General features: G+C 46.7%; 1 protein-coding gene across 8 annotated transcripts in view; it reads left to right on the forward strand.

The window, feature by feature from the left end:
• Positions 1-26,209, forward strand: part of Fhod3 (formin homology 2 domain containing 3) — a 419,361-nt gene that overhangs the window by 163,246 nt on the left and 229,906 nt on the right. For all 8 annotated transcript variants that reach the window (XM_040757956.1, XM_013124838.3, XM_040757957.1 and 5 more), the window contains exons 4-5: positions 12,144-12,211; positions 18,084-18,189. In XM_040757956.1, coding sequence (XP_040613890.1) covers positions 12,144-12,211; positions 18,084-18,189 — 174 coding nt within the window. The remainder of the gene's footprint in view (positions 1-12,143; positions 12,212-18,083; positions 18,190-26,209) is intronic.

Genomic DNA, 26,209 nt, shown 5'->3' on the forward strand with positions numbered 1-26,209 from the left:
CTAGAAACATCTATTAACTAGTGCGAGGAAACTAGCTATCTAGTCATCTTAGATCTTGATGAGAATATGAAACTGAAGTTTGTTGTAATTTTCGGACTAGGAGAAGGAAAAGAGAACTCAGCTTCCTTGCAAATAAAGCGACAGTTTGGGTGCCTGAATTTGGCCTAATGGTACCTTTATCTGCAGTTAGTGTTTGAGGCAGCCTTTAAGTGTGGCATAATGATGGGTATTCATGGCTCTTCCTGGGGCCATGTGGAGACTCAGGAAAGAGCAACAACACCCTAGGGGGTGTGGTGACTTCTGGGGCCCTGCTGTCGGACCACAAAGATTACCGAGGGAATTTATCATGCTTGTGGCTCTGTTCAGTAAAGGAGGGGGGACTGAAGGGAAGCCCCCCAACCCCCGGGGAGGGTGGCAAAGGGTGCCCTCGCTGCAACTCACTTTCCTGGACTGTAACTGTGTGTCCCATCCATTCTCCCAGTTCTGCTCCTGAGATGTCTGCCACCAACAAGATGATGAACAGGGAGTGGAGTCCCACTCCTAGCTGCCACATGCCTGTGTTTCTACTCCCATGATCCTTCTGTCCTTAGGGGCAATGGAAGATGCTGGGTGGACATCGGGGTATGTGGGTGACCAAGCCAGTGAGAATGCCATCTCTTGCAAACGCGTTTAAAGCTCCCTGTCCCATCCACGTGCTTCCTCACCTGAAACAGTTCAACCAGTGGCCAGCTGGCACCGCTCGCAGTGGTTTGGGGACTGTATTGTGGTGTTGACCATGGGTCCTCACGCCTGTCTAGTTCTATTGGGGGCTTGTGGTTATAACTGTCTGTCAGATGTTCACTCACCTCATACAACAATGTGAACTGATGATGAAGTCACTGAGAAGGAGCTGAGGGGTGGAGAACTAGAGAGTAAGCCTGAATGCTTCCTGATGAACCAGGTGTGTGTGTGTGTGTGTGTGTGTGTGTGTGTGTGTGTGTGTGTGTGTGTGTTTGGTCTAAAGTTTACTAAGTAGGCTGGGTTAGCTGGCCAGGAAGCCACAGATGTCTACCTGCCTTCACCTCTCCAGCAATGGTGTTACAGGCATGATCACCACACGGGTTCTGGGAACCAAACCCAGGTTCACATGCTTTGCAAAGCAGGCACTATGCCCACTAAGAGGTCTCACCCTCCTCAACCGTCTCTTCAGTGTTCCCAGCCTTTGCTTGATTCTGCTCCCTGAAATCAGCCTTGCTGCTGCCCCCAGGGGCTTCCCCTTCGTCCCTCCCACTTGGATGAGCCAGTCAGACGCCAGTGCGGAGCTGGTCCTCCTGGGACGGACGGAGACCCTGGTGTGAGAAGGAAGTCCTAGACAACCGAGTCCCGGAGTGGGCCTTCTTTGTTCTGCTGACAAGTGACATCTCTGTGAAAGGACACCGGCCACACTCAGTGAACCCGAAGTCTCGCACAGGGCAGGGTGCACAGTGGACGCCGTGGGACTTGAGTGACTTTCAGAAAGCCTAACTCCGCTGACCTGCCATGCGCGTGATTGATGTCTTCAGGAATCATCTGCGGCTGGTCCAGGGGAATGGAGCTGCTGCCCAGCCACCCCAGGCTGGCTCTCCTCAGTGCGTACTTTCCCCAGCTAGGAACCAGCGGGCCTTCACTGAACCTAGGAACAGACTCGCTTCTGCACATCTGTGTGGGGCTCTTCTGTTCCTGGAGCCTCTGCTGAAAGCCTCTGTCAGTGTTTCCTGGAGTCCTCGGTATCTTTCTGGGCTATCTTGTCAGACTAACTTCACTAACGCTTGGCAGTGAGCGGCACAACCCCTCCTTTCCCCGTCTTTTCTGTGACAACTTGCAGCTGCTGACAGCGGTCCTGGCTCCTGCTGGAAGGTGCTCCCTGTGGCTCCTATTCCCCAGATACCGCATGAGAGGTCTGCTTGTGCAGCCGTGCCTCTGCGTCTCGGCCATCTTCTGCCGTCCCTGAGCGCTGTCATGGCCGCGATGCATGTGCGGCTTTATGTCAGTGGACATGTTGTTGTGACCACTTTGCAGACACTCATCACCCCTCATGTCTGGTGTAGTTTAGAAGCAGTTACTTAAAGTAAATGCTCCTCTAAAGAGTTAGAACTTGAGATGACTATATTATAGACTCTAAGATCAACCTTCTCTGTCTTCACTAACTTTACTGAGGAATAATTGACACACAAGAAGACGGACACATTTTAAATGCACCGTTGGATGACTTTTGACAGCTGCACGCACCATTACAAGCAAGACAAGAAACGTTTCCCCTCAAGTTCTTTCATGCATCCTTCTTGCCCCCGTCCCTCTCCCCAATCCAGACAAGCGCTGATCTGCTTTCTGTCCCTGAAGATCACATTTGTCTTTTCCAAACCTTTGAATAAATGCAGTTGTGCAATCGACACTCCTGGGGGCTGGCTCCCTTCACTTGCTGTGACTTTGAAATGCTTCCATGTTGTGGCATGTGTCAGTAGTGTTTGTGTTGCCAGTTAGCTCTGCTTGTACGACTGTCCCCAGCTTGTTTACCCAACTGACAGGCATTGGGCCGCTTCCAGGAGATTTTTGCTGTTGTGAGTAAGGCAATTGTGAGTCTGCATGAAATAGTTTTATGTGTATAAGTTTTCGTTTTTCCTTTGGAACAGCCAAGGAGTGGAGCTGCTGGGCCCAAGGGTAGGTGTCTGTTTCTGTTTATAAGAGACTATCAAAGTGCTTCCCAGCGCAGCTGCTGCGTGTCCCATCACACAAGCAGAAGATGTGGCCTATTTGCCCCGGGGTCTTGGTACCGTAATAGAGCCTGTCTTTTTGCTATCAGTCATTCTAACAGTATTGTGTGCCAATACTTACTTTTGTAAATGTAAAGCTGGAGACCCAGAGATTTTTCTGAAAGTCAACAGGGGGTCATGGTAAGAACCCCCACCCTGAGAGTGCTGGTACATCCCAGAGAGTGTGGCTGGTGCACCCCAGAGAGCATAGCTGGTGCACCCCAAAGAGCTTGGCTAGTGCACCCCGGAGAGCTTGGCTGGTTCACCCTGGAGATCTTGGCTGTGCACCCCGGAGAGCTTGGCTGGTTCACCCTGGAGATCTTGGCTGTGCACCCCGGAGAGCTTGGCTGTGCACCCTGATAACACAGCTTGAGCAGCCCTGTGAGCACAGCTTGTGTAGTCCTGAGAGCTTGGATGGTACACCCCCAGATGCACGGCTGGTGCTCTCCTGATAACTTGTGAAAGCTGTCCTCCTGCCTCTTTGATGCTGAATTATCTTACTTGAAGCTAAAGCATCCTGGGAGAACCTAGAGTCATGCTGGTACCCTTGGAACAAAACACAAAGTTTCTCCGGCGGCAACTCCTGCCATGTGTCTCATGTCTCATGCTTTTTATGGAAACCACTGTACTTCTGATACTCAGTGGGAGCTGACTTCAGATAAAAGTTGTGTGTTATCAGGGGGTGTGGGCTAACGACAGGCTGGGACACACTGAGTCTGACTCTGTGCACTCTTCTGTAATTGAAGCCCACCAGAATTTGAAAATGCACCCAAGTTGTGTCCCTGTGAGGTTTGCAAGTACCTTGGGCTCATGCAGCTGTTAGGGCAGAACAGGAGAGTTTGGGCCCACCGTGTTGTCTCTGCTCACTGGGGCTATTTAGGAGCCACAGCTGGAAATAAGCCCAGAAGAGAAGTCGCTAGAACTTGGGATCTACATATATATAGCTCATTCTTCTAGGTGTCTAAGTCTGCAGTTAGATGTGAATTTGTTGTAGAGCAAAGCAGCCCTTAACTTTGTGCTTTATCATAGACACATAGCAGTATATTCTTTTCCCGTGACTCTTTGGTTCTTCCCCGGCCTCCCTGCCCCCAATTGGCTGGTGAATACACTCTCCTTAGAACTGTGCTTTTAAAACTGGGTCTTTTCTCTGGTTCCATTTTGTTTGCATGATGCAATGCTTACCCTGGATGAATGGCTGCTCCTCTCTTGAAGGCACTGAAAGGGGGAGCCCTGCCCCCTGGCGTGGGGCAGGTGCACTCCTAAGCATCACCATCTCCGCTAGGTGACGTGATTGATGTCAGGCGGTTCCCTTTTGACCCCAGCTAATGATCCTTATCTTCTCTCCAAGACTCAACAGCTACCCCTTTTTCTCAGAGTGTCCATGGCAGGGGAGGAGAGCCTTTCCCCGTCAAGATCTATTGACCCCAGCAAACAAAGGCTCTGTCTCTCAGGCGGTGATGGTGCCTTGCTGAGAGCCTGCAAAGCTCAGAAGGCTCTGAGCTTAGGCAGTCTTCTTGTCACACAGGGAAACAGACAGAGGGCAAGAGGTGACTCCCCAGACCTGAATGCTTGCCTAGGGGAGGCTGCCCATGCATGTGCTGTATACAGAAACTTGGGCTGTTTCTGGAGGTATTATGTTCCCATTTTATCCTGCTTGGGGGATAGAAAACAACATCAGAACAAAACAAAAACTGATACAAAGCAGCTTGAAAAGGGTTTATTGAATCCTATGTTTAGGTCACAGTTCATCACTGAGGGAAGAGTCTGGTCAGGAACTCAAGGCAGGAACTCGGGCAGAATCTATAGAGGTTCACTTTCTGGTTTGCACACTAGATCATGCTCAGCCAGCTTTTTTATATAGCCCAGGACTATCTGCCAGAAGAATGGCGCAGCCCACTGTGGGCTAGACCCTCCTACATCATTTAATTTTTAAGACAGTCTTAATTGACCTCTAGTGTATGTGGACACACACACACACACACACACACACACACACACACACACACACACACACACACACGAGCGGCAGGAGTCCAGGGAAAGAATGAAGTAGAAGAGAAATATAGAACATTAAAGTAGTTTAAGTAAACTTGAAAGTCCTTTGCAGGCAGCATGAAAGCTGAGGAGGGATGGTAATTAGTAGAGAAGAGAGAAATGGAGTATAAAAAGGAAGAAATCTGGAGGACAAGTAACAAAACATAGAGCCGATAGCTAGAGACCGAGGGAGACCCGAAGCCAAGACCACCCAACTCAGTCTCATCACCGGCTCCCTCCCGGCTTAGGCTGCCCCTCAAGATGACATAAAATGATGTCGCGGGGTCAGTAGCCTGTTGCAGCGACAGTGTGAACAGCTGGCCACTTCGGAACATGTGTGCAGTTCTCTTTGGACTTGAGAGAGGCAGAAGGACCTGGGATCTCTGGGGGCCTCTTCTCTTCTCTTCTCTTCTCTTCTCTTCTCTTCTCTTCTCTTCTCTCCTCTCCTCTCCTCTCCTCTCCTCTCCTCTCCTCTCCTCTCCTCTCCTCTCCTCTCCTCTCCTCTCCTCTCCTCTCCTCTCCTCTCCTCTCCTCTTCTCTTTTGTCTTCTCTTCTCTTCTCTGATCCTGGGGGGTGAAAAAGGCATGTTTGAGGCAGAAGTTTGAGCTTGTTCGGTTGTCTACTGTGATTCTGGCTTTGCCTCTGGGCATGGATGGTTTCTGAAGACAGAGATGGGAGGATTTGGAAGTGTATTTCATTGGAGTCCCAAGGCTAACTCACTTCTTCAAATTCTGAAGGGCAGTTATGTTCTTGAACTGACTGAGTGCAGATGTCTGAAGAACTTTTCCTGAGCTGTCTTATTTAGGGGATGGGGAAGTGGTTTCTAAGGTAACCACTTGAAGGGTGGAGACCTGGATGGGACCCAGTAGGTGGCAATGGTGGGCCATTGGATACACACATCACTGCATGACTGGACATCACCTATAACCCCTCTACCAACAACTTTTACACGCTGCCTTTCTCTGGACACTCAGAACATGCATTGACTTGTGAAAATAATCCATGGATCCTCCCTCAGGGACAAATAAAGTGAACTCCATTCTGGGCCATAAACTCTGGGTGTGTGTGTGGGGGGGTGAGGCTGCTTCCGACCCTAGATTGGCTTCCAAAAAAACCTTCCGCTGTCTTAGGAGAAGGAAGGTTCAGAGACCCATACTCCTCCAGTGTCCATTACCCTTCCGCTGTCTTAGAAGGTCCAGAGGCCCATACTCCTCCAGTGTCCATTACCCTTCCGCTGTCTTAGAAGGTCCAGAGGCCCATACTCCTCCAGTGTCCATTACCCTTTTATTCGGTTTCCGGCTCTGTCCATTCCCCTGTTCAGTTTTCCTTGCTGAGCATCCATGCAGGCAATGAACTTCATGGGATCCTATCTCATTAGATTCCCATTCCCTCCCTGCTTGCATTCTTGAGCCCTCCATGATGCCCCAGGAAGCACACAGCTGAGATCACACGGCCTAGCCCATGAGGCCCTCCCTGAGCTGGTTCTCCCAGAGTCTCCGCTGGCCTGGATGATGACAGTGTGCCCACGTGCCCATGTTCCGGCCATGTTCAAATGGGCGTTCTCTTGGGCCACATGGCTCTGTTTCTGCTTGGCTGAACGTCTGCTGCTTTGTCTTCCTCTTACTTACAACTTCTCACTCTGGCTGATTTTATTCAGGATCACCTGCATGGACGATAGTGTTTGTCACCCCCTCCTGTGGGGCTCCTAAACATCTCCATTGTTATGATCTGGAGGCAGGTCTGTCAACTCATCCGATGGCTATCACTGTCTTCACGGCAGACTCCGCACGGTACATGCTTAGTAGAAAATTAGTGAAGGGTTGTTCTAAAGGTGTCACTAGGAGCTATGTAAGGTGGGACTATAATTCAAGGGGATCTGGGTCTCCAACTCTGTTCTGGGCAGTATGTTCCAGGGGCAGGCACATCTTCCAGCCTACGATTGGCTGCGCAGAGTCAATATGGCAGTGAAGACGATGTGGATGTTTGGAGAAAGTAAAGACCAAAGCTTTTATGGGCACAAAAAAATGAGACAATTACAACCCATTTAATCAGTGAATGAGCGCTGAGAAAGAGAATCAAATTACATTCAAGAAGGAAGGGGAAGGGTAAAAAGAAATTATATCTAGAATATTATGTTTTATCCCATAAACCACTGACTTTAGAGATAATGATTATCAAACACATTTTTATTTATTTCTTCTTACCAAATGTCAAGCTCAGGAACCAAGAGCTTCACAAGAAAACTTTGGAAAAGACATGGGCGACCCTCCTTTGCTGAGGAGATAGAGGGACCCCTCGTTCATCCTTGGGTTGGTATTTGAAGATGTAATCGCAGGCAGGGTGGCATTCACACCTGAAGTTCTATGTGCATTGGCTATAGAGAAGGAGCCCTTTGTGTCTCTCCAGTGAAGACACAAGAACTGAGTACCACTACCACCAGCTGTGGAGCCAGTAGCCAAGTTTAGATAACCTTCCAAGATGAAATGCTTTCTGTAGGGTGAGGCGGGTTGTACCTTCTGACATCTGTGAATCAGATGGCCACTTGGAATCAGTGAGAAGAATGTCCTATGTGGGTCTCATCAGGTGCCTGTAGACTGGGTGCTTGTGAAGTTCTTGGTGTTACTCACAAACACACTTCCTACTAACTGGTGCTAGTTAGCCATGGAGCAAGAAAACCAGGACCTGGGCTGTTGGAGGAACACTTGCACTTTGGTCTGTAGGTTCTCCGGAGTCTTGTCTCAGCTGAGCAACAAACACTCTTGCCTCTTACTGGTTTGAGCAGGATGTCTGACTGGATTCTGGTAGTTGTGTTATTTACAAACATCCGTGTTCTGTCATCTTTCCCGAGCCTCTGTGTGGAGGTGCTTCCTGAAATGTGTTCGGGGAGCAGTCATGCTGGGAGGTCAGGCAGGCGCTTTTTGGTGGGCACTTTGAACCTAGTGCTGTACCAAGAGGCCTTGGCTCTTGTTAGAGCAGGGATGCCTCAAGGGTTGCCTTTGTGAAGACAGCGGGTGTGAATCGTCCCTCACAGGCTCTTCCTGTGTTTGACTGCTTGCTCCCTGGAACTGATGATGGTATTTTGGAAATTTGGGGAGTGGGGCCTGGCGGGAGGAATTGGGTCACTCACAATGGGCTTTGGGGGTTATGATTTGTGCTGCCTCTTGCCTGAGTTCTCTGCTTTCTGAACCATAAGGTATGAGAGCTGCGCTGACTTCCCCATTCTCTCTCCCTGACATTGCCCACCCCATGTACTTAAATAAACACTTCTTCCCTGAAGTTGATTCTGTCACATGTGCCGTCACTACAACCAGAAAAGTAACTGTGGTAGTGTGAATGTAATTGGTCCCCATAAGCTCATAGGGAGGGCGCTGTTAGGAGGTGTGGCCTTGTTGGAGGAAGTGTAGTCTGATTGGAGGAGGCTGGATGACACACGCCTTTAACTCAGACCTTGAGGCTGCAGGGTACACCTTTAATCTGGGCCACACTTGTGTTGGAAATGTGCCACTGCTGGGGTGGACTTTGAAGTGTTTTTCCTAAAGTTTCACTCAGTGTGACAGTCAACAGCCTGCAAGATGTAGGACACTCCGCTATTTCTCCAGCACCATGCCTGCCTACATGCCGCCATGCTCCCCGCCATGATGAGCTGAACCTGTGAACTGTAAGCGCGCCACCACAATTAAATGTCTCCTTCACAAGAGTTGCTGTGGTCATGGTGTCTCTTCACAGCAATAGTGAACTTTGAGACAGTAACTAACAGATATGACTTCGGTTTCGCATGTACTGGAGATGGTTCTCCTGGGACAGAAGGGCCCGTGCATGGATCTTGTCCACATGGTGACTGTGCGAGACTACAGGTTTGGAGAGCTTGGGGAGAGGGGCTCTTGCTCCTAAACATGAAACAGCTACCAGTCGTCTGTCTGAAGGATAAAGGAAGCTGTCTCTCAAAGATCACATGTGGGATTTCAGGCAAGAAGCCCACCTTACATTCTATAGCACACGGAATTAAAAAGCAGAATGTCTGGGGAAATACTTTAGTCAAAATGTATAATATTACTATGGGTTTTAGCTGTTCTTTTGATATTTGATACTCAAAAAAGTATATTAAAAATTTGTGACTCTCTGGGGTGTAGAAATTACTCGGTAGTTAAGATACTCGGTAGTTAAGAGAGAACATGTGTTGCTCTCACAGAGGACTTGGGTTCAATTCCCAGCACTCACGTGGCAGCTCACAACTGTCTGTAGCTCCAATTCCAGGGGTTCTGATGCCCTCTTCTGGTCCTTATGGGCGTTGCACACATTCCGTATACAAACATACATGCAGGGAAAACACATATACACATACAATAAGAATAAATAAATCTCTAAAAATTAGAATCTTCTTCTAAGTGAGTTCTCTTGAATGAGAAAAGTCATTCTTAGGGAAGAATGGTGTTTTGTGCTGTTTTGTTTGCAATAAAAAGTATTTAAATATATGGCAGAGGAAATTAAAGATGTTGAACAAAAATAGGTTCCTTCTAAAGGAATTTTAGTTTGCTTAAATTCAGGGGCACTTGGACAAAAGGGGGAAGCAAGGAGTTTGGAGACTTCTCAAAGATGTCTTTGTCTTTTCTAGAGAATGTTTCTTAGTGAAGGGTGAGAATCAGTGTTGGAACCTCTCAGAGTCCTCTGTCCTGGTGCACCGGAGAGTCACCTGTGGTGTCCCAGAGGTTAGGGTTACAGTGGAAACACTACACTCATTAAAAACAGACGGCTGGTTTGTAGGTCAGTGGTAGAGTGCTTGCCTGGTTATGTAGAATGTTCTGGATTTAGTCCCCAGCACTATGAAAAATGCATGTGTGCATCATTAGATTGTATAAGAGAACTAAAAATGAAAGGATGAAAAGGATACAGAAATGCTAAACCTAAGTGATCATATTGGTACCAGAAAAGTGTCTTTAAAATAAAGGAAACTCTCAAGGATAAAGACAGACATTATACAGCGATAAAAAAAGTTCAGTGAGCCAAGAGGTCATAACATCCCCTAACAACAAAGATAGAAAGCATCTACCACAGAAACTCATGAGCTAAAAGCAGAAACGCACAAATCCAGCCTGCTAGTTGGACACCACAGCACTGCTTTCCTATCAGTCTATAAAGTGAGTAAATGGAAAATCAGTAAGAATGTAAAAAGCTAGGCATGGTACCTCATGGCTTCAGTCCCAGCATTTGGGACCAAAAGGCAGGTGGATATGTATGAATTTGAAGCCAGCTTGGTCTACATAGTGAGTTCAGAGTAGCCAAGACTGCGTAGTGAGACCTCGCCTCTGTATATATGTGCATGAGTTTATCAACACTATCACTTAACTTGACCCAGTGGGTATTGACATATCAATTCTCCTAATTATGAGAGAATACATGGGTATTCTCTATACATGAGTGATTCACCAAGATTTTCTGGGTCATAAAATACACATTGAGCAATCTAAAAGAGTTGATACCATAAGATCATATTTTTTGACTATCAAGAAATTAAGTTATCTTGAAAATCCTGGATACTTAGACATTAGTGATATATTTCTAATAAATCACAAGCCAAAACAGTTACAGGCTTATGTTACTGGATTTTAAAGATTTATATTTTAAATCGTGTGTGTGTGAGTGTGCATGCGTGCGTGAACATGCCACTTGTGCGTGTATGTGTGTGTAAGTAAACATGCAGTTCAGAAGACTCCTGGAGCTGGAGTCACAGGTGGCTGTGTGTCACCTGACGTGGGTCCAGACAACTGAACTTGGGTCCTATGGAAGAGCCATATGTGTTCTTAGTCATGTCTTTAGCCCCTTCACATTTGAATTTAATGAAATATTCATTATTAATAAAATTGGAATGAAAGTAAACATGCTAAAATGTATAGGAAATAACTACAGCATTGCTTAGAAAAAATTGGAAAATCATTCCTGATTTTCAAAAGTAGGGATATAAAACCATTTAGTGAAGGTCCTGCTCTAAGAAACAAACAAACAAACAAATGGACTGCAGACATAGCTCAGTGATGGAGTGCTTGTCTAGCCTGCTGGGGGCCCTGGACTCAATCCCTAGCCAAAAAAAGTTAGCTGTTTTACAGCAAACAATTCTTTTTGAAAGTTGGAACTAGAAAGAGAAAGAGAACAACAGAAACCAAAAGTAAACACAAAGAAGACAACCACTGAAGCCAAGTGCACGGAAAGCCAAGCCCATAGCTGACTTTGAAAAAGACTAACATGATTGCTAGGACTCTACCCAGGCTGGTGAGTCAAAAAGGCAATTAGACACAAGTGATCAATAGCAAAGCTGAAAGAGAGACTGACAGTCAATACAAGGGGGACCAGGGATATTACAGATATGTCCATGTCAATAAGATTATAACCGTTTGCATGAACTAGATATTTCCTTGACAGATATCAATTACCAGAGTTCATTCAAGAAACTATTTACCATATAGCACTTTATTATAGGGACCGAATAAATTAAGTTGCTGCTTCCAGGCAAATGCTAGCCTCCAAGTCTCTCCCAGGGCCTGCCACTTTCAGAGTTAACGTGCAAAGCGGGTACATCCTGCTCATGACCACAGTTCTAGATACCAGTTAAGTCATTGTATTTCCCTAAGAGCAGAAATGTTACCCTAAGAACACTGGGATTCGTAACACACAATTGTCTCAAATCTGAGCTGAGGCATTTCAGAAGGCCTTTGCTGGTGCTGTGTGGCATGACACCAGGCACAGTGGAAACAGTTTGTTATGTGTTTGGAGTCCAGGCTTCAGTGAAGTCATGGGACACAGCAGAGGCAAATGATGCCAGACACACCTTGAAATTCATTACCCATTTGATTATAAGTCAAGTTTTGGTTATTGTGTATTCAGAACCCTCTTACTGTTTGTTGTGCATGTAAGCATGTGTGTGTGTGTGTGTGTGTTACCTGATCCCATGAGGGTTGTAAGCCACAGTTTAAGAGGTTAGGTGCTAAGTGACTTTATGTTCTACTCTATCACACAAATTTCCAATTTAAAGCAAACTATTCCCTTGAAATCGATTGTATTTGGGCTGCATTGGTTTTCCCAGTATAGTTGGCCACTGAATGGAAATACCTACAAACCAGAAGACAGTCTGTTAAACCCTAGAAACATAATTGAGGAGGAAATGGGGCGAGGTAGCCTCTCCATCACCTGTAACAGACCAGGCCTGTATACAAGTCATTTTTCACACTGCCGAGGTGACCTGAGTGACTGCATTGTAATTTTTCTGGTAGAAGATGTCATACTTCATAATTTCTTATGTTTATGCCATTCACTGAGTCAATAAATTAATTGTTTTATTATTTATTTCAGAAAAACTGTACAACTCCAGTGGCCGAGATCTAAGAAGAGCCCTTTTCTCACTGAAGCAGATATTTCAGGTAAAAAGGAAAAACAAAAGCCAAATTACTACAGTTGTGTTTGTGCTTTGCTGGGGAGCTAGGTACATACAAGCTTATACCTGTTTATGACAAATAGGAAAGTCTGTTTAGATGACGTTACAAGTTAGCTCAGGGGGACTGAGGAGATGGCAGAGTGGGCAATGTGTGGGTTGGGCAGAAACCAGAACCAGTTTGGATCTCCAGCACCCAGGTAAAGACTGGGTGGGCACTATAGTCTTCCGGGACTCCCAGTGCTCAGCAGGTAGAAACAGAGTTCTAGGGATATCTGGACAACTGCTTTATCTGGTGAGCTCTGGATTCGGGAGAGAGACCCTGCCTCAAAGTATAGGGTGGAGAGGAACTGAACCACTCCTGTCAACCTCTGGCCTCCACATGTACCTGCACACACGTGTCCACACACATGGAAATACATATACACATGTCGCCCCCCCTCATACACACACACACACACACACACACACACACGCACAAGAACATTAGATCAGAGTCCCAGAGGAGAACATTTTATGTCAAATATTTCAAGTACAAAAGTAAAGACAATGTAATCTAATGCTTTTTTTTTTTTACCTATACTCCCGTTTAAAAAAAGAAAACCTGTTTGAGAGTAATTAAAGACCCGTGTTCCATTCCCCACAAATCACTACCCGCTTCCTCTCTCCTACCCAGGCCTCCTCTCTCCCAATAGTTACATTTAGTGTTCCCTGTGTGCATTCATGTTTCCGCTAGTGGTAGGTCCCATAATGTGCGGCGTCTTTGGCGTCAGCTTCACATATGTGTTGTCACGTTGCACATGCCCTATTTTGGTTTATTTGTGGAGACTGAATGGGTGTAGATGTGCCTGAGATCTGCCTGGAATTGTATTTGATCCAGTGGGAATGTGTCCGTTCATTCTTCTTGGGCTGGGTGGTTCGCTTGACTCTGGTTTGGGTACTGTAAAGCCTGCTACTGTGGGTGTGTCCCCTTGTGCACATGCAAGTACCTCGTCTCCAGCTCTGTCCTATCATTCAGTACCACACCTTCCTTCATCCCTGTCCTGAGATAGTCGCAAGCATAGTGAAGGGTTGGTCAGGTTCCAGGTACCCGAGAGACAGCAGTGGGCAGAGGAAGGCTGTGACTTTGTGAAGATGGCCTTTACATGGAGTATGTCTGTCTCGGTTTGCTGTGCTCCCTTATATTTTTAGACTTATGCATACATTCCCACTTCACTTCAATTCCTGTTCTGTCCTTTAGAAGGCTTTCTTTGTGAGTGATAATTTTAGCCAGAGTGAGTTTCTCCCTGTTAGCAGGGACTAGGCAAAAAAAAAAAAAAAAAAAAAAAAAACTACTCCCCCACATTCTTCCCTTCTTCTTTAAAATTTGTTCTTCCTGAACAGGATTCTGCTATTACTTCTTCCCAGAATGGGATCCATTTCCTGGTTGACATTTCTGAAGACATGTCCTCCTTTGTCCCACTTTCTGAGTTGGCTGCTGGAGGCATGGTACCTCTGTCATGTTATCATCAACTTGTAGCCTCTTATCACATGGAGGCTAGCAGGGAGCTATCAGATAATACCAAGATTCTTGCCCCAAACTCCCAGAAAGCAAGTTGAAGGTTGCTCAGTGGTTGTCCAGAGTCAGGACAATAGGCATCAATGAGGATGGTAACTGAAAGGGATCCAGATACCCCGAGAAAGTCTGAATTGGCGGACCATTCCCCAGGGTACTAAAAGCTAGCCGTGGTAGACGGGATGATTAGACAGTGGATGCTGGTAGCTACTTGGAAAAGGGCAAACTTCTCGCCTTTTCATATTGAACTTTAGGGTAAAAAGAATTCTCTTTTTAAAAAGGGAAACCTTTGTAGAAAGATGCTCAGTAACAAGGAACAGCAGAATGCCACTGTTTTGTAGCCCCTAGTGAATCTGTTAACACAAAATAATGCAACCAAAGTTGCTAACATGACAGAAACAAGGTACCCTCAGACGTTAGGTTCCTCCTGAGAAAAATATAAACTATGATGTGGGCAAGCCAACAAATCAGCCCTGGAATCAGACATGAACCCAACTACAAATAAGTGAAGACATGGGCACATGCTCAACATCTATTTAGGTGAATGATCCGCCAAATCCAGACTGTGGACTATGCTAAAGGATGAACGACTTCCTTCAACACGTAAGTTAGTGAGGCTGGGGGCATTATCTTCCATTGATTAGTTAATAGAGGTTTCTGAGCTTTAGACTCGTAATTCATTCCGAATTACCATATGTGGATCTTACTTGGATCTTGCCCTTGTTTGAGCTCTGAGGTTGTCATGAAACACTCTGACCAAAAGTAACTTACATAGGCAAAGGGTTTATTCACTTGTCACTTCAGGTCACAGTCCATCACTGAGGGAAGTCGGGGCTGCAACTTAAGGTGGAACCTGCATGTGGGAGCTGTTCAATGACTTGATCTCTGGCTCATGTTCTTCTAGTTTTCTTACATAGCTGAGATATTCCTGCCTAGGAAGGTGCCGCCCACAGTGGACTGGACTTTCCTGTATCAATCACCAGTCAAGGGCATCTCTCACACACATGGCCACAGGTCAGTCTGATCTGGGAAATTCCTTCAATGAGGTTTGCTCTTCCCAGGTTTAACAGGGGGTTGTGTCAAACTGCCGATAAGTAACCAAGACATCTTGTATAAATAGTGATGAAAAAGTTGGAAATTTGGACAGACTGATTGATTTTTTTATCCTTAATTTATTTCTTGTGAATACTTATTCTTAAAGTTTCTATAATTGGAAGCTACACAGAAATAATGTATTAACTGATGTGCCGTGTGAGAATTGCTTCTGGTTATGTAGCAGGAGAAGATAGAATTATGAATAAAGCAAGACGGCTGTGAGTTCTTTCACACCTGTGTTCCTGAGACTATTTTACACACAGTGAGATTTTCCTAAATTAAAAGGTTAGAAAGAAAACCAAATAAACTTTCTCAGACTTGCTAAATAGTCTTTGAACCAATTCTATTCCTTGGTGTGCATCCCTTGAGATTTTCCTATTGATTCATGAAACTAGTTTTTAACAGGCTAGTGCTGTGTGGACAAGGAAGGTGCTTGCCACCAGGAGTTTCAAGTCTGGTGTGAAGATCACACACAAATCCACACTCAATAGCAACCATGCTAGGGGTTAGCTGATCTCACAGGCAGCCTGCTGGGTTAGGCCTGGGTTGATGCCTTTCATAGCTTTGGGTCTGCATCTTCATCATCCCTTACATTTTCTAGGCATGAAGATTCTTTCAGAAACTCGGACTTCAACAGCTTTAAAAATGAGAAATTGGTCATTTGTATTGAGTTATTTATTCTTTGACTAACAGGCATTAGCAATAACACCCAAGACAAAAGCAACAACAACCACCACAAAAACCAGGACTGATGAGGTAGCTCAGCGGGTAAGGGCCCTTCCCGCCAAGTTTGAGTCTCTGAATTAGATCCCAAAGAGTCAGAGAGGAGAGTCACAAGCTGTCCACTGACCTCTACCTGCATGTTGGGTCATGTGCGCCAACTTTCGTGCATCTATATGAGCACACACATACACACAAAATAGACATAAAAATTAGTTAAGGAAAGTCACAAGTCAGTGAATAGCTCTTACAGAAAACCCCGGGATGTGGTCGTAATTTCTCATCAGCTGGCAAGGATATTTTAATTTCAGAATAGTCTGAAGTGAGTGTCTTAAGAACCTATTAGTGCCTATGAATTTTGGGGTTTGTATTTAAAATCCAGGTCACTGCCAACTTGGAGGACTTTCTCCACATTGATTATCCGCAGGCACCTCCTTCCTCGGTGCCTTATCTACACGGGTCCACGCATTTCAGCCAAGGCTCTGAGTTATTCTCATGAACGCCGTCTCGCCTGTCCAGTGATTTTTTTCCAAGGGCCTTTGCCAGACGCTCGGTTCTCTGGTGTATTAATATTAGTGATTAGCTTTGCCAGATGCTTGGTTCTCTGGTGTATTAATATTAGTGATTAGCTTGAGTGGTTTCTTGAGAGCTTGTTCGCACTTTTACACCATGAAGTCATGTGTGAATCTAGTTTTAGTTAAAGCAATAAACATTTGTTACATGCTTGGAAAACCCTCCCGACTAGACATGAGCTCATCTGCATGTCCAGTTTTCACACACGCTGCTGGCAAAGGGGACAGAGGGAGGGAGACGTGGTTTTTGTTTTTCTATATCCTTCCTACCTACCAGTGTAAAGTAATTTTCCAAAGACCCACGATACTGTCCCATTTTCTTTCTTCTGCGGCCGTGATTATCTCAAAGTCTGAGTTCACACAGCTGTCTCTCATTACGTTCAGCCTTGCTGCCCCCCCCCCCCAGCTGGCACTGACCCTGCCTCTCCCTACATCACTTCCCAGGGACCTGTACAGTGTCTGCCCACATTTAGCTCCAGACTCCCATCCATACAATTGGAAAATGTCACGTAGTAAAGACAGGGGCTGATTGCATGTCGAGACAGGAGAACTGTACTAGGTCACCTATTTTCTCTCTTACTGATACGGCACGGTTGCTACCACTGTTGTGGTCCTCTGCCGCTCCAGTCTTTCTGTATTCCCATTGCTGGGGTTTGTTTGGGAAGTTTCTGCTTCTGTTGTTATAATGAAGTGCGGATGTTCCAGCGGTATCCTACCAAGACACCCTGTAACCTAAGAGATCTCCCCATCTCAGCGGAAGAAAGCAACAATGGAAACATCTATTCCACAGGACTCCCTAGAATTTTATTTTACAGCAACGACCCAGGTTGAGGGCTGGCCAGACATAGTCTGACGGTCCTGGCCAATTGTGTTTTGTTTCTCTGTCTTCCTGCCCTGAGTCTCAGACTACTTGTTGTACGAGATAGTGTTTCTTGAACAGCCTGCCCGTTTGGGAATTGAAGCAGAGCCCTGGTCTCACGTCAGCAGTTCTGATCAACTGCTTCTGCATGGAGCCCTGCTTCCTTGTCCCTTCAAAGCTCCCCAGACAGTGTTAACACTGTCTAAGAGGGTGGGTCCCTCTTAGAACCTCCATCTCACCTGGAGGGAAGGAAGCTCTGTTACTCCCAGTGCCAGCGCTGTCCACTGCAGCTCTGTCTACCTCAGTCAAGGGTATGGCTAGGCAGCTGCATGTCAGAGTTCCTGTGAGGCTCTCAGATGGGCTTCTAAGGTTCCCTTGCCCAGTCTGCCTGGAAAGCCCTGTTGGAGCACCACTAACTTAGCCGTCATTGACTTCTCTCTGTGTCCTGCTTCTGCTTACCAAGGCAGCCCTTTGGAAGGATTGCAAGGACAGGAGCGTGCTTTTCTTCACAGGTTGCATGGTCACTGGATGCTTCCTATAGTAAAAAGCCATGGAAGCTTCAGGTCCCATGGGAGCCCGGGGCCTTGAAGAAGGAGAAGCAGAGTTCTGCAAAGCTTCTGGACATGCAAGGGATTAATTTACTTCATCTTTATTAGATTGCCCAGAAGGCAATACTTGGTCTTTGGCAAATGACAGTGTGAAGACTGGTTGTAAAATTCCTTTGGCAAGAGTTAGATGCTCACTCATGTGTGCGCTCCGCCCCACCTTCTCTCTCTCTAAAAAGAAAAAACTCACAAAACAGAATTTAAAACAAGACAAGACAAAAATCCAGAGGTGGGGAGGACCTGGGGAAGAGGGGGCATGACCAAAACATATTGTCTGAAGAAAATTGTAATAAAAAGCATTGAAGACTTAGATGCATCATTTGAATAGAGTGGAATTTCCTCAGGGGCCATTTATTTCAGAGTCCTGCAGAGTGTGAGCCATACAGGTGGACAGGGACCTATCTGAACACTTTTAAAAAGTATTTCATTTCGCGCCTTTCTTTCCTTCCTGCCAGGATGACAAAGATTTGGTGCACGAATTTGTCGTGGCTGAAGGTCTGACGTGTTTGATCAAGGTGGGAGCTGAGGCGGACCAGAACTATCAGAACTACATCCTGAGGGGTGAGTCCAAGCAGTCACGCCATGGTGGCCCCGCTGTGCGGAGGCCAGGGTCTCCCTCAGAGGTGCACAGGCTGGGGGCTTTGCGAGAAATCTTTGATAAGGGAGGGAAATTCATCAGCTTGTCAGCTCCCAGTAAGTAGTTCACTGGTGTGTCAGGGCTGACTTAGTTTCTTCTAGGTTGCTAAGAACAAAGAATGGGTGATTCACTTTCTTTTAATTTTTAAATTTTATTATTTTAATCTTAAATAGCTTGCTTCACATGTCAATCCCAGTTCCCTCTCCCTCCCCTCCTCCCACACACCCCCATCATCCCCCCAGCCTCCCACCCTATTGCCACTTCCTTCCACATAGCGGATATCTAAGTCTGTCATTTCACTAATAAACTCCTTTACTTGATAAGGAGGGGCACACACTCTTTGGGCTCAGATAGAACTCTTGATTTTAGCTTAAAGCCACCCAAAACTGAAACCTGATTTATTTCTAGAAGAAAAAAATTCCTGGTTTTTTTTGTTTATTTGTTTTTAACTTGAGTTTCCCTTTGTTAAAATGCACATTCCTCACTGTGCCTCCCTGTTTCTGATTAATAGGCCTCAGGTGGGCCTGGGAACTTGCATTATATGAGTGGTTCTAATTGCTGCCTTATAGTTTTGCGTGCATATTAGTATATGGGTGGCTTTGAAGCATAGATTCATGTTGCTATTCTGAGTTAATGGTCTCTTATGATGGTGGTGAATTGTTTTAAAAATAAAAACTCCTGTTTTCTCCCAAACCTGTGTGCAGAGCATATGGGGCAGAAATGATTGGATTTACCTCCAAAGGGAGACATCTCATATAAGACAATATGATCTTCATTTTATAGTTGAAAATAATTGAGTCTCAAAAAACTCAGTGCTTGTGTTTAAGGAAATCTTTCCCTGGACATGGCTGAGCAGAGACTCTGCCTAGGTACTGGTCCAGGCGAGGATGGTCCTGGGTTCTCCTGTCCCTTCAGTGTGATTAACTGTGACTCCAAAAACTGCATGCTGACGTTCATTAAAAATAAGCCACAAACATCTTTTAGTTTTCCCTTGGATGGAGGAAAAGTACACAAGATGTGTGATTTAATATCAGATGCCCGTAGTTAGCACTGGCTGAGCAGCAGCTGGGCTGCTTCTCCCTGAGAAGCTTTCAAGTCCATGCCCATTGTGGGGTTTGCTTTGGTAAATGCCACGTGTGTAGGAGAGGTTAACTCTCTTAGCCTCGCTCTTAGCTCTGTGGTGTGTTGATGACTATGTCTGTGGGGATGGCAGGTTGGCTCCTGTCACCTTCCATCTTTCCTTGGGCTTGTGACAGATTTGGACCAGTTGTCAGGAAGGTTGCCTGACTGCCAAGATACATGGTTTCTATCCTTCATATAATTAAGTCGTTTACATGGAGATTGTGATGGTGCATATAGACACACGGATCTCAAACTGCACGCCGTGTTGTATCCAAAGGTGGCGCCTGCCTCTGTGTCAGAAGGGACAAGTCCTGCCTGGGTTCTCGTTCTTGCGTTTCTACTGAGACTTCAAAGCAGAAAGATGGAGTGTGGAGAAGTGTGCTTCTATTCAAAGCAGAGAAACAGAGGGTGGAGAAGTGTGCTTCTATTGGTTTATTTTATTTCCCCCACTCATAAATTAGAAACTTAAAAGTTGGGTGACACAGGAAATAGACCCCAAATGTCTCTTTATGAATAATGACTGCAAACTGACTCTGTGTATGTGTGTTACTGTTTCAAGTATTTATCATTTAACTTCACAGTAAAAGCCTAACACATAAGGATGGCTGTGTAGAGCTAACATAACCATCTATATGTTTTGATTCATCTGTCCCTCAACTGAGAGCATAGATGTGGGAATCTTCTGTGTAAGCATCTCTCCTGATTGCGTCTAAATCTGGGTGAGAAACTGTGGCTTTCAGCTACAGTTGGGTCAATTTGTCAGAAAGAATAAGAATTTTATCAGAACCCCCACCCCGGTTAAATGGGTCACATGATCACCTGTGGCTGCAAAGGAGGCAGAGAAAGTGGGTGATTCCTGTCTTGGTTTTAACAGAGGAGGAGCTGGGTAGAAAGTCTGGCTTTGGGCCTGAAGGCTGCTACATATAGCCACATGGAGGGCGTTAGGAAGAGAAAACTTAGTGCCACTGAGAAGAGCCCCCCACCCCTAGGAAGCAGCAGTGAGTACCACTTCATAGCAAGCGTGGTGTTGCCTGGAGAGTCTTTGTACAGAGCGCAGGTGGAGCTCAGTAGTCACACAAGGCCCCAGTGTGGAGAACGGCCAACTGTGCTCGCCAGCGACTGTAGATGGTGCTGACGTCAGAGGCCCATGTAGGCTCTCTGCCATACTGACTGCTTACCCTGAAACTTGAGTGGTTTGTGCAGTGTTCTCATCTGGACCAGAAGATGCTGAGGGCAATAAATGAATGCTTACATGTGAGAAGGCCCACCCACGGCCCAGAGAGATGCTGGAAAGCCTGCTGCTTCGCTCTCTTGTAGAGAGTGCCAGCAGTTAGGACCCCGTGGCAGGCAGCGCTTGTAAGATGTGAGGAGGCTCGATGCTCACATCTGTCCCCACCACCAGCATCTGCCCCTCCCATCTTACTTCCCGATAGCGTCCATTCATCGGAGACCAGGAGACTTGCTGTGCATTCCCTGGAAAGTGAGTCGTTCCCCACGCCACTCAACTCGCTTCCCAGAATCCTGTTTTCCACCGAGGGGGGCATCTTCTTTGCCGGCCCTTTGCTGGCCCCGTGTCTGCTGAGGCTCTAGAGGTTCGCTGTAAGCAGAGCACCGTGCTCTCTCAGCAGCACTCCGTGATGCATCTGGTTGGAACCCGTGCCAGGAAAAGTACCTTCTGGGAGAATGTAAGTGACAGATTTCTTGGGGTGTGACTTTTTGTTTTTATACAAGGAAAGTATCGTTTCTCCTAACCCACATGCTGAGTCACTCCTCTGTGTCTTCAACAAAGTTCTTGTGAACACTTTTTTTTTTTTTTGACATCACAGTCTGCTGCCAGCCGTCACCAGGTTTCCACAGTCAGGAATAACCTTCCAGTTGCTTCTGTCTGCCCAGCCTTGTTTTAACCATCTTACACTGGATTTGGGAATGGAGAAGGGGCAGGTAGAGATGAAGACAGAGGCCTGCAGACGTTTTATGGTTATGCTATTGCACGGAAGGCCATCTGGGGCCACCCGGGGCCGCTCAGAGTAGCCCAGGGATCTGTCTGGCAGCCGTGGGCACTGTGGCCAAGCATCTTCACTGCAGTTTCTGAGGGAAGGGACAGAGGATGTAAGATGAGCAGGCCTGTAGGTGTTATGACTTAGTCTTCACTGAGGATGGGAGTGGGCTGAGTCACCTAGGAGACGGGCTCTGGAGCTTCACCACTCTGACTGTGGGTGGCGCTGTCTGATGGGCTGGGGTCCTGGACGAGATAGAAAGAAGAAAGCAGGCTGGCCACCCGCATTTCCTTCTGCTTCCTGACTGGATTCAGTGCACCTAGGTGCCTCACATCCCTGCTGGCACATCTAGAGACGCTCGTGCCGCTCACACTGTCCTCGTTACCATGGGCCGTGCTCTCAAACCGTGAGCCACGAGCTGCTTTTGTCAGACGCCCATCACAGCAGTGGGAGCAGGGTGCGACTGGCTAGTTACAACCATTCAGCGGTTTCGATGCTCATCGGTGTCCCTGGGACGATCAGAGCGTGTGCGTGGTGTCGTCAGCTGTGGGACACTGACACGGGAGCAGCTGAAGGTGACGGGTCTTTAGGAAGGGGAACTGAGTGGCTTCAAACCCCCGACAAACAGCGTTTAGGAAACAACACTAAACGTGGTACGGTGGCTCCAGACCAGCTTATCCCCTGTGACGCTGAGCACAGCTTGACGAGGCCGCCTGTGGCCCCCATGGGCCTGAAGGAACAGCACTTGTCTGTATCTGCTTCTAGAGGATTCTAATGACTGTAAATCTATTATGAGTCTGTGAAGAAATATGTTGTAACCATTCCTACTCAGCCCTGTTAGCCTGTGGTGGAGGTGGTAATGGTGATGGTGGTGGTGTGTGTGAGCATGTGTGACCGTGTGTGAGTGTGTGTGTGTTTGTGCACTGTAAGCTTTGTGTGTTTGCCTGCATGTGTCTATGTACCACATGTGTACGTGGTACCCTCAGAGTCCCTCGTAGGGTGTTGAAACTTCTGAAACTGGAGTTATAGATGGTTGTGAGTCACCATGTCGGTGCTGGGAATCGAACCTAGGATCTCCAGGAAAGCGGACAATTGTTAAGGGAAGCTTTTTCTTGCTAGCCGCTTTGGTTTATCCCCCGCCAGCCGCCTGGGCTCAGTCGCTTTCTAGCCCCCAAATAAACACACAGGAGGCTATATTCATTATGAAGCTGTTGGCCTTGCTTGTCTCTTACTGGCTAGCTCTGCTTTAAGTAATTACCCCATAATTGTTAATCTAAGTATGTCTCTTACTGGAGAATAGTTCCGGGGTCCTACCTCATGGCATTACATCTCGACTCTCTTGTGTTTCTCCTACCCAGAGTCCTCCTGGACTCCTAGTCCCTCCTATCTAGATTCCCTATTGGCCAGACAGTACTTTATTGACAAATGCACAGGCAAATAACAGGACTTCCCCAACAGACAATGTCCTTAACCACCGAGCCCTCACTCTACCCCATGCCTGAGTTGTGTCTGCACGGAGGCCCAGGCACTGGTTACATTCCTTTGAGTGTCTATTGGCTGAGAGGTAAAGACAGGTTTGAGTTACAGGCAGCCCGGCGCTCTCCACAAATGCGAGCAGGCTGCTGAGAAGAGGGTCTTAGCTGCACAACACAGAGAAATAATATTTATCCGAGCTCTTATTCTTGGATGGTTATAGCTAATGATCTACAGTCTTTGAGGATAGCCAGCATTTAATATAAATGTACCATGGAATTTTATACCTCACAATTACGCTTATGGCAGGAGGACCCAGAGTGGTATATTCCTGGGAACTGAAACTTTCCACAGACATTCCCAAGCCTTTGCTGTGGGCCACGTGCCACATCAGGCTCTGAGGTTGAGAAGCTGAAGCCGAGCCCTGCCCTATAGCAGATGCCTAGCGCCTTAGATACGGTACCCCATGTCTAGAAATTGCACATCATGACAGACTTTGGAGGAAAAAGAGAAAGATGTGTGAAAGCCATAGGCCAGCTGTATATTCTGGCAGAGCCCCAAGAGAAGCCTCCTTGATTGGCAGGTTCCAGGAAAAGAATATTTTTTTCCCCGAGGAGGGTCTCACTATACAGCTCTAACTGGTCTGGAGCTTACTATGTACGTCAGCTGAGCTCACACTCACAGAGCTCCACCTGTCTTTGCTTCCTGAGTGCTGGGCTCAAAGGTGTGCACCACCACACCCCGCTCATGTGAAGACATTTGGTGTGATCAGTTTGCTGAAGGCAAATTTTAATCGGTCACAAACACATACAACATGGTCCTTATCAGAGCTGTCTTTGAAAACTCACGTAGCTCAGGCCTTTCTTTCTGCAGGAATAGTACAGGTATTTTCACCCCCACAGCATTTTTTCTTTTTTGGTTTTGTGGGACAGTGTCTTTCTGTGATATCTTGGCCGTCCTGGCACTCACCTCATAGTATTTTTAAAGAAATGTTGCAAACACTGTCAACATTTCAAAACACACAGAGACGTGATATTTAAAACTCCAGTATTCAATGACTGAATTTTAAAAATGTGGTTTACCTTTCTGGGTGGCGGGTAGAAGAAGGTGGGGGAGGGAGCAGGAGGGGAGGAGGGAGGGGAAATTGTGGTTGGTATGTAAGATAAACGAATTAATAAATGTGGTTTATATGTACAATGGAGTTTGGTTCGGCCACAAAGAAAAAGAAAATGATGTCATTTGTAGTAGATGGAATCTTCTCACATATAGCATCTAGATTTATATGTGTACGTGTGTGTGTGTGTAGACACACAAATGTTCACATATATAACATGGAATGGAAGGGAGACTGGGAGAGGGGGCATTCTAAGAGGAGGTAAGGGAAAAGAAGTGGAGTGATTGGGGGAAGATGATGGGCCGCATGCTTTTTGTCACGTGTAGAATCTAGATGTGACTATATATGTGTGAATGCAGAATGGGGACTGCTTGGCCAGAAGGCGGAGCCTGGTTGGGAGGGGGAGGGGGAAGTAGTTTGAGGAGGAGGACGAGTTGGGAGGACAGCCGAGGTCGTGAGCACGAACAAGACTCAGTGATACGCAGGAACATGTCATGACAAAACCCATTGTTTTGTGTTAAAATATTTTAAATTTTGTGTTAAAATTTTAATTCTTGGGGAACCGGGGTGTGGCTGGTTAAATTTGTCTGCACCTGTAGCAGCAGAAGCAGACATCCCTGAGTGCAGAGGATCAGGGATGGAAATGACGGCTATGTGTAGAGGCACTGCTATCCACATGGGAATTCTCTAGCCCAGCAAAAATACCCAGGTTCGCATCTTCGTGCTTCTGGTCATTCTTCTGGGCTGAGCAGCCTCTCTGTGCCTGGTCTAGACTTCACAGACATCATGGTGGCTGCATCCTTGTCTGGGTATGGATGACATCACTGCACGCTGGTGCCCTGTGGTGCCACCAGCCCCATGTGAATTGAGGCCGGTGTCCAAGATGGAGCTGAGCTCTTCCTTGCCTGATGTCACTCTTCTTGCTGAGTGAGTGTGGTGGGGGAGGGGACTCTCTTCCCAATAGGGAATCATGCCGCTGGTCCAAATTGGCAGCCTTTAGAGGCAAGTAGGGCTTACAGGTCATTTCTACTTCACCTAGTATCTTGACATTAAATAAATAGCTGTGAACATTGACAAATTAGATTTGATAGTGAAACACTGAGTCCGAGCCAGTGTTGCACGGCCACAGTTAGAGAAGGAAGCGGCCGCTCCCTGTAACCCAGCCGTGTGGCTCCCACTCTGTATGCCCTGGCTTCTGTATGATCTGCCATTCCACTTCAGTCTGCTGCCTCTTTGCCCCACGTGGGTTCACATCTGAGACCTCTGACCAATGACATCATAGTCTGTGAAGTGAGAATTCCAGTCTCAAGTAAAAGAGCCCAGCTCTATTACAGAAATTATGATGTCATCGCTGCTTCGTGCCCTCGATTCTCAAGTACAGACTACAGCTTTTTTTTTTTTCCATCTCCAGCTATTTTCAAACTGTTTGGAGCTCAGTGCTCTAGTCTGCCTCTTCCCCACGAAGGCCTGCCAGGAACCTGTAAGGGCAGAGGCCGCCACTTAGATCGAACAGCAGCGTTCGGTCATAACAGCACAGCTTGGGAAGGAGGGAGGGAGGGACGGAGGGACGGAGGGAGGGACGGAGGGAGGAAGGAGAGCCACTGAGGGACTGGGGGTGTGCTGACAGGAAGCTGGCTACGTTGGCTGAGACTGAGTTGGCTCAGTTCTAAATATTGTGCCCCACATACAAATCCTCCTTGCTGACCAAGTCCTGTCTAAGATGAGAGTGTCAGCAGTGTGCCTGTGGCATAAAACAGCCACATCTAAAGAGATAGCCACACAGCTGGAGAGCACTCGCTACTCTTCCAGAGGACAGGGATTCGATACCCAGGACCTTGGTGGTGGCTCACGGCCGTCTGTAACTCCAGAGGACAGGGATTCGATACCCAGGACCTACGTGGTGGCTCACGTCTGCAACTCCAGTTCCAGGGAAGCCGACACCCTCTTCTAGCCTCCGTAGTCAACGGCACACACATGTACGGAGACACACACACATGCAGGGGAAAACACCCATACACACACACATAAACTAATAATGCATTAAAACATTTTAAAACGGCCTATAAAAATAAGACAGCCACAAAAATATGGAATAATATATATGTTTTTTCCCTGAAGATGTAAGTAGCTTTTATGACTTTTTTTTTGTTTTACTGAATAAGTAGTGAAAATTGAATGTTTTGAACTACAGCTATACAAAGGCCAAACGGGGGCTGTATCCACACTCTGTGCTTGCTT

This window comes from Mesocricetus auratus, unplaced genomic scaffold (genome assembly GCF_017639785.1).
Source record: "Mesocricetus auratus isolate SY011 unplaced genomic scaffold, BCM_Maur_2.0 Super-Scaffold_100015, whole genome shotgun sequence".
Lineage (NCBI taxonomy): Eukaryota > Metazoa > Chordata > Mammalia > Rodentia > Cricetidae > Mesocricetus > Mesocricetus auratus.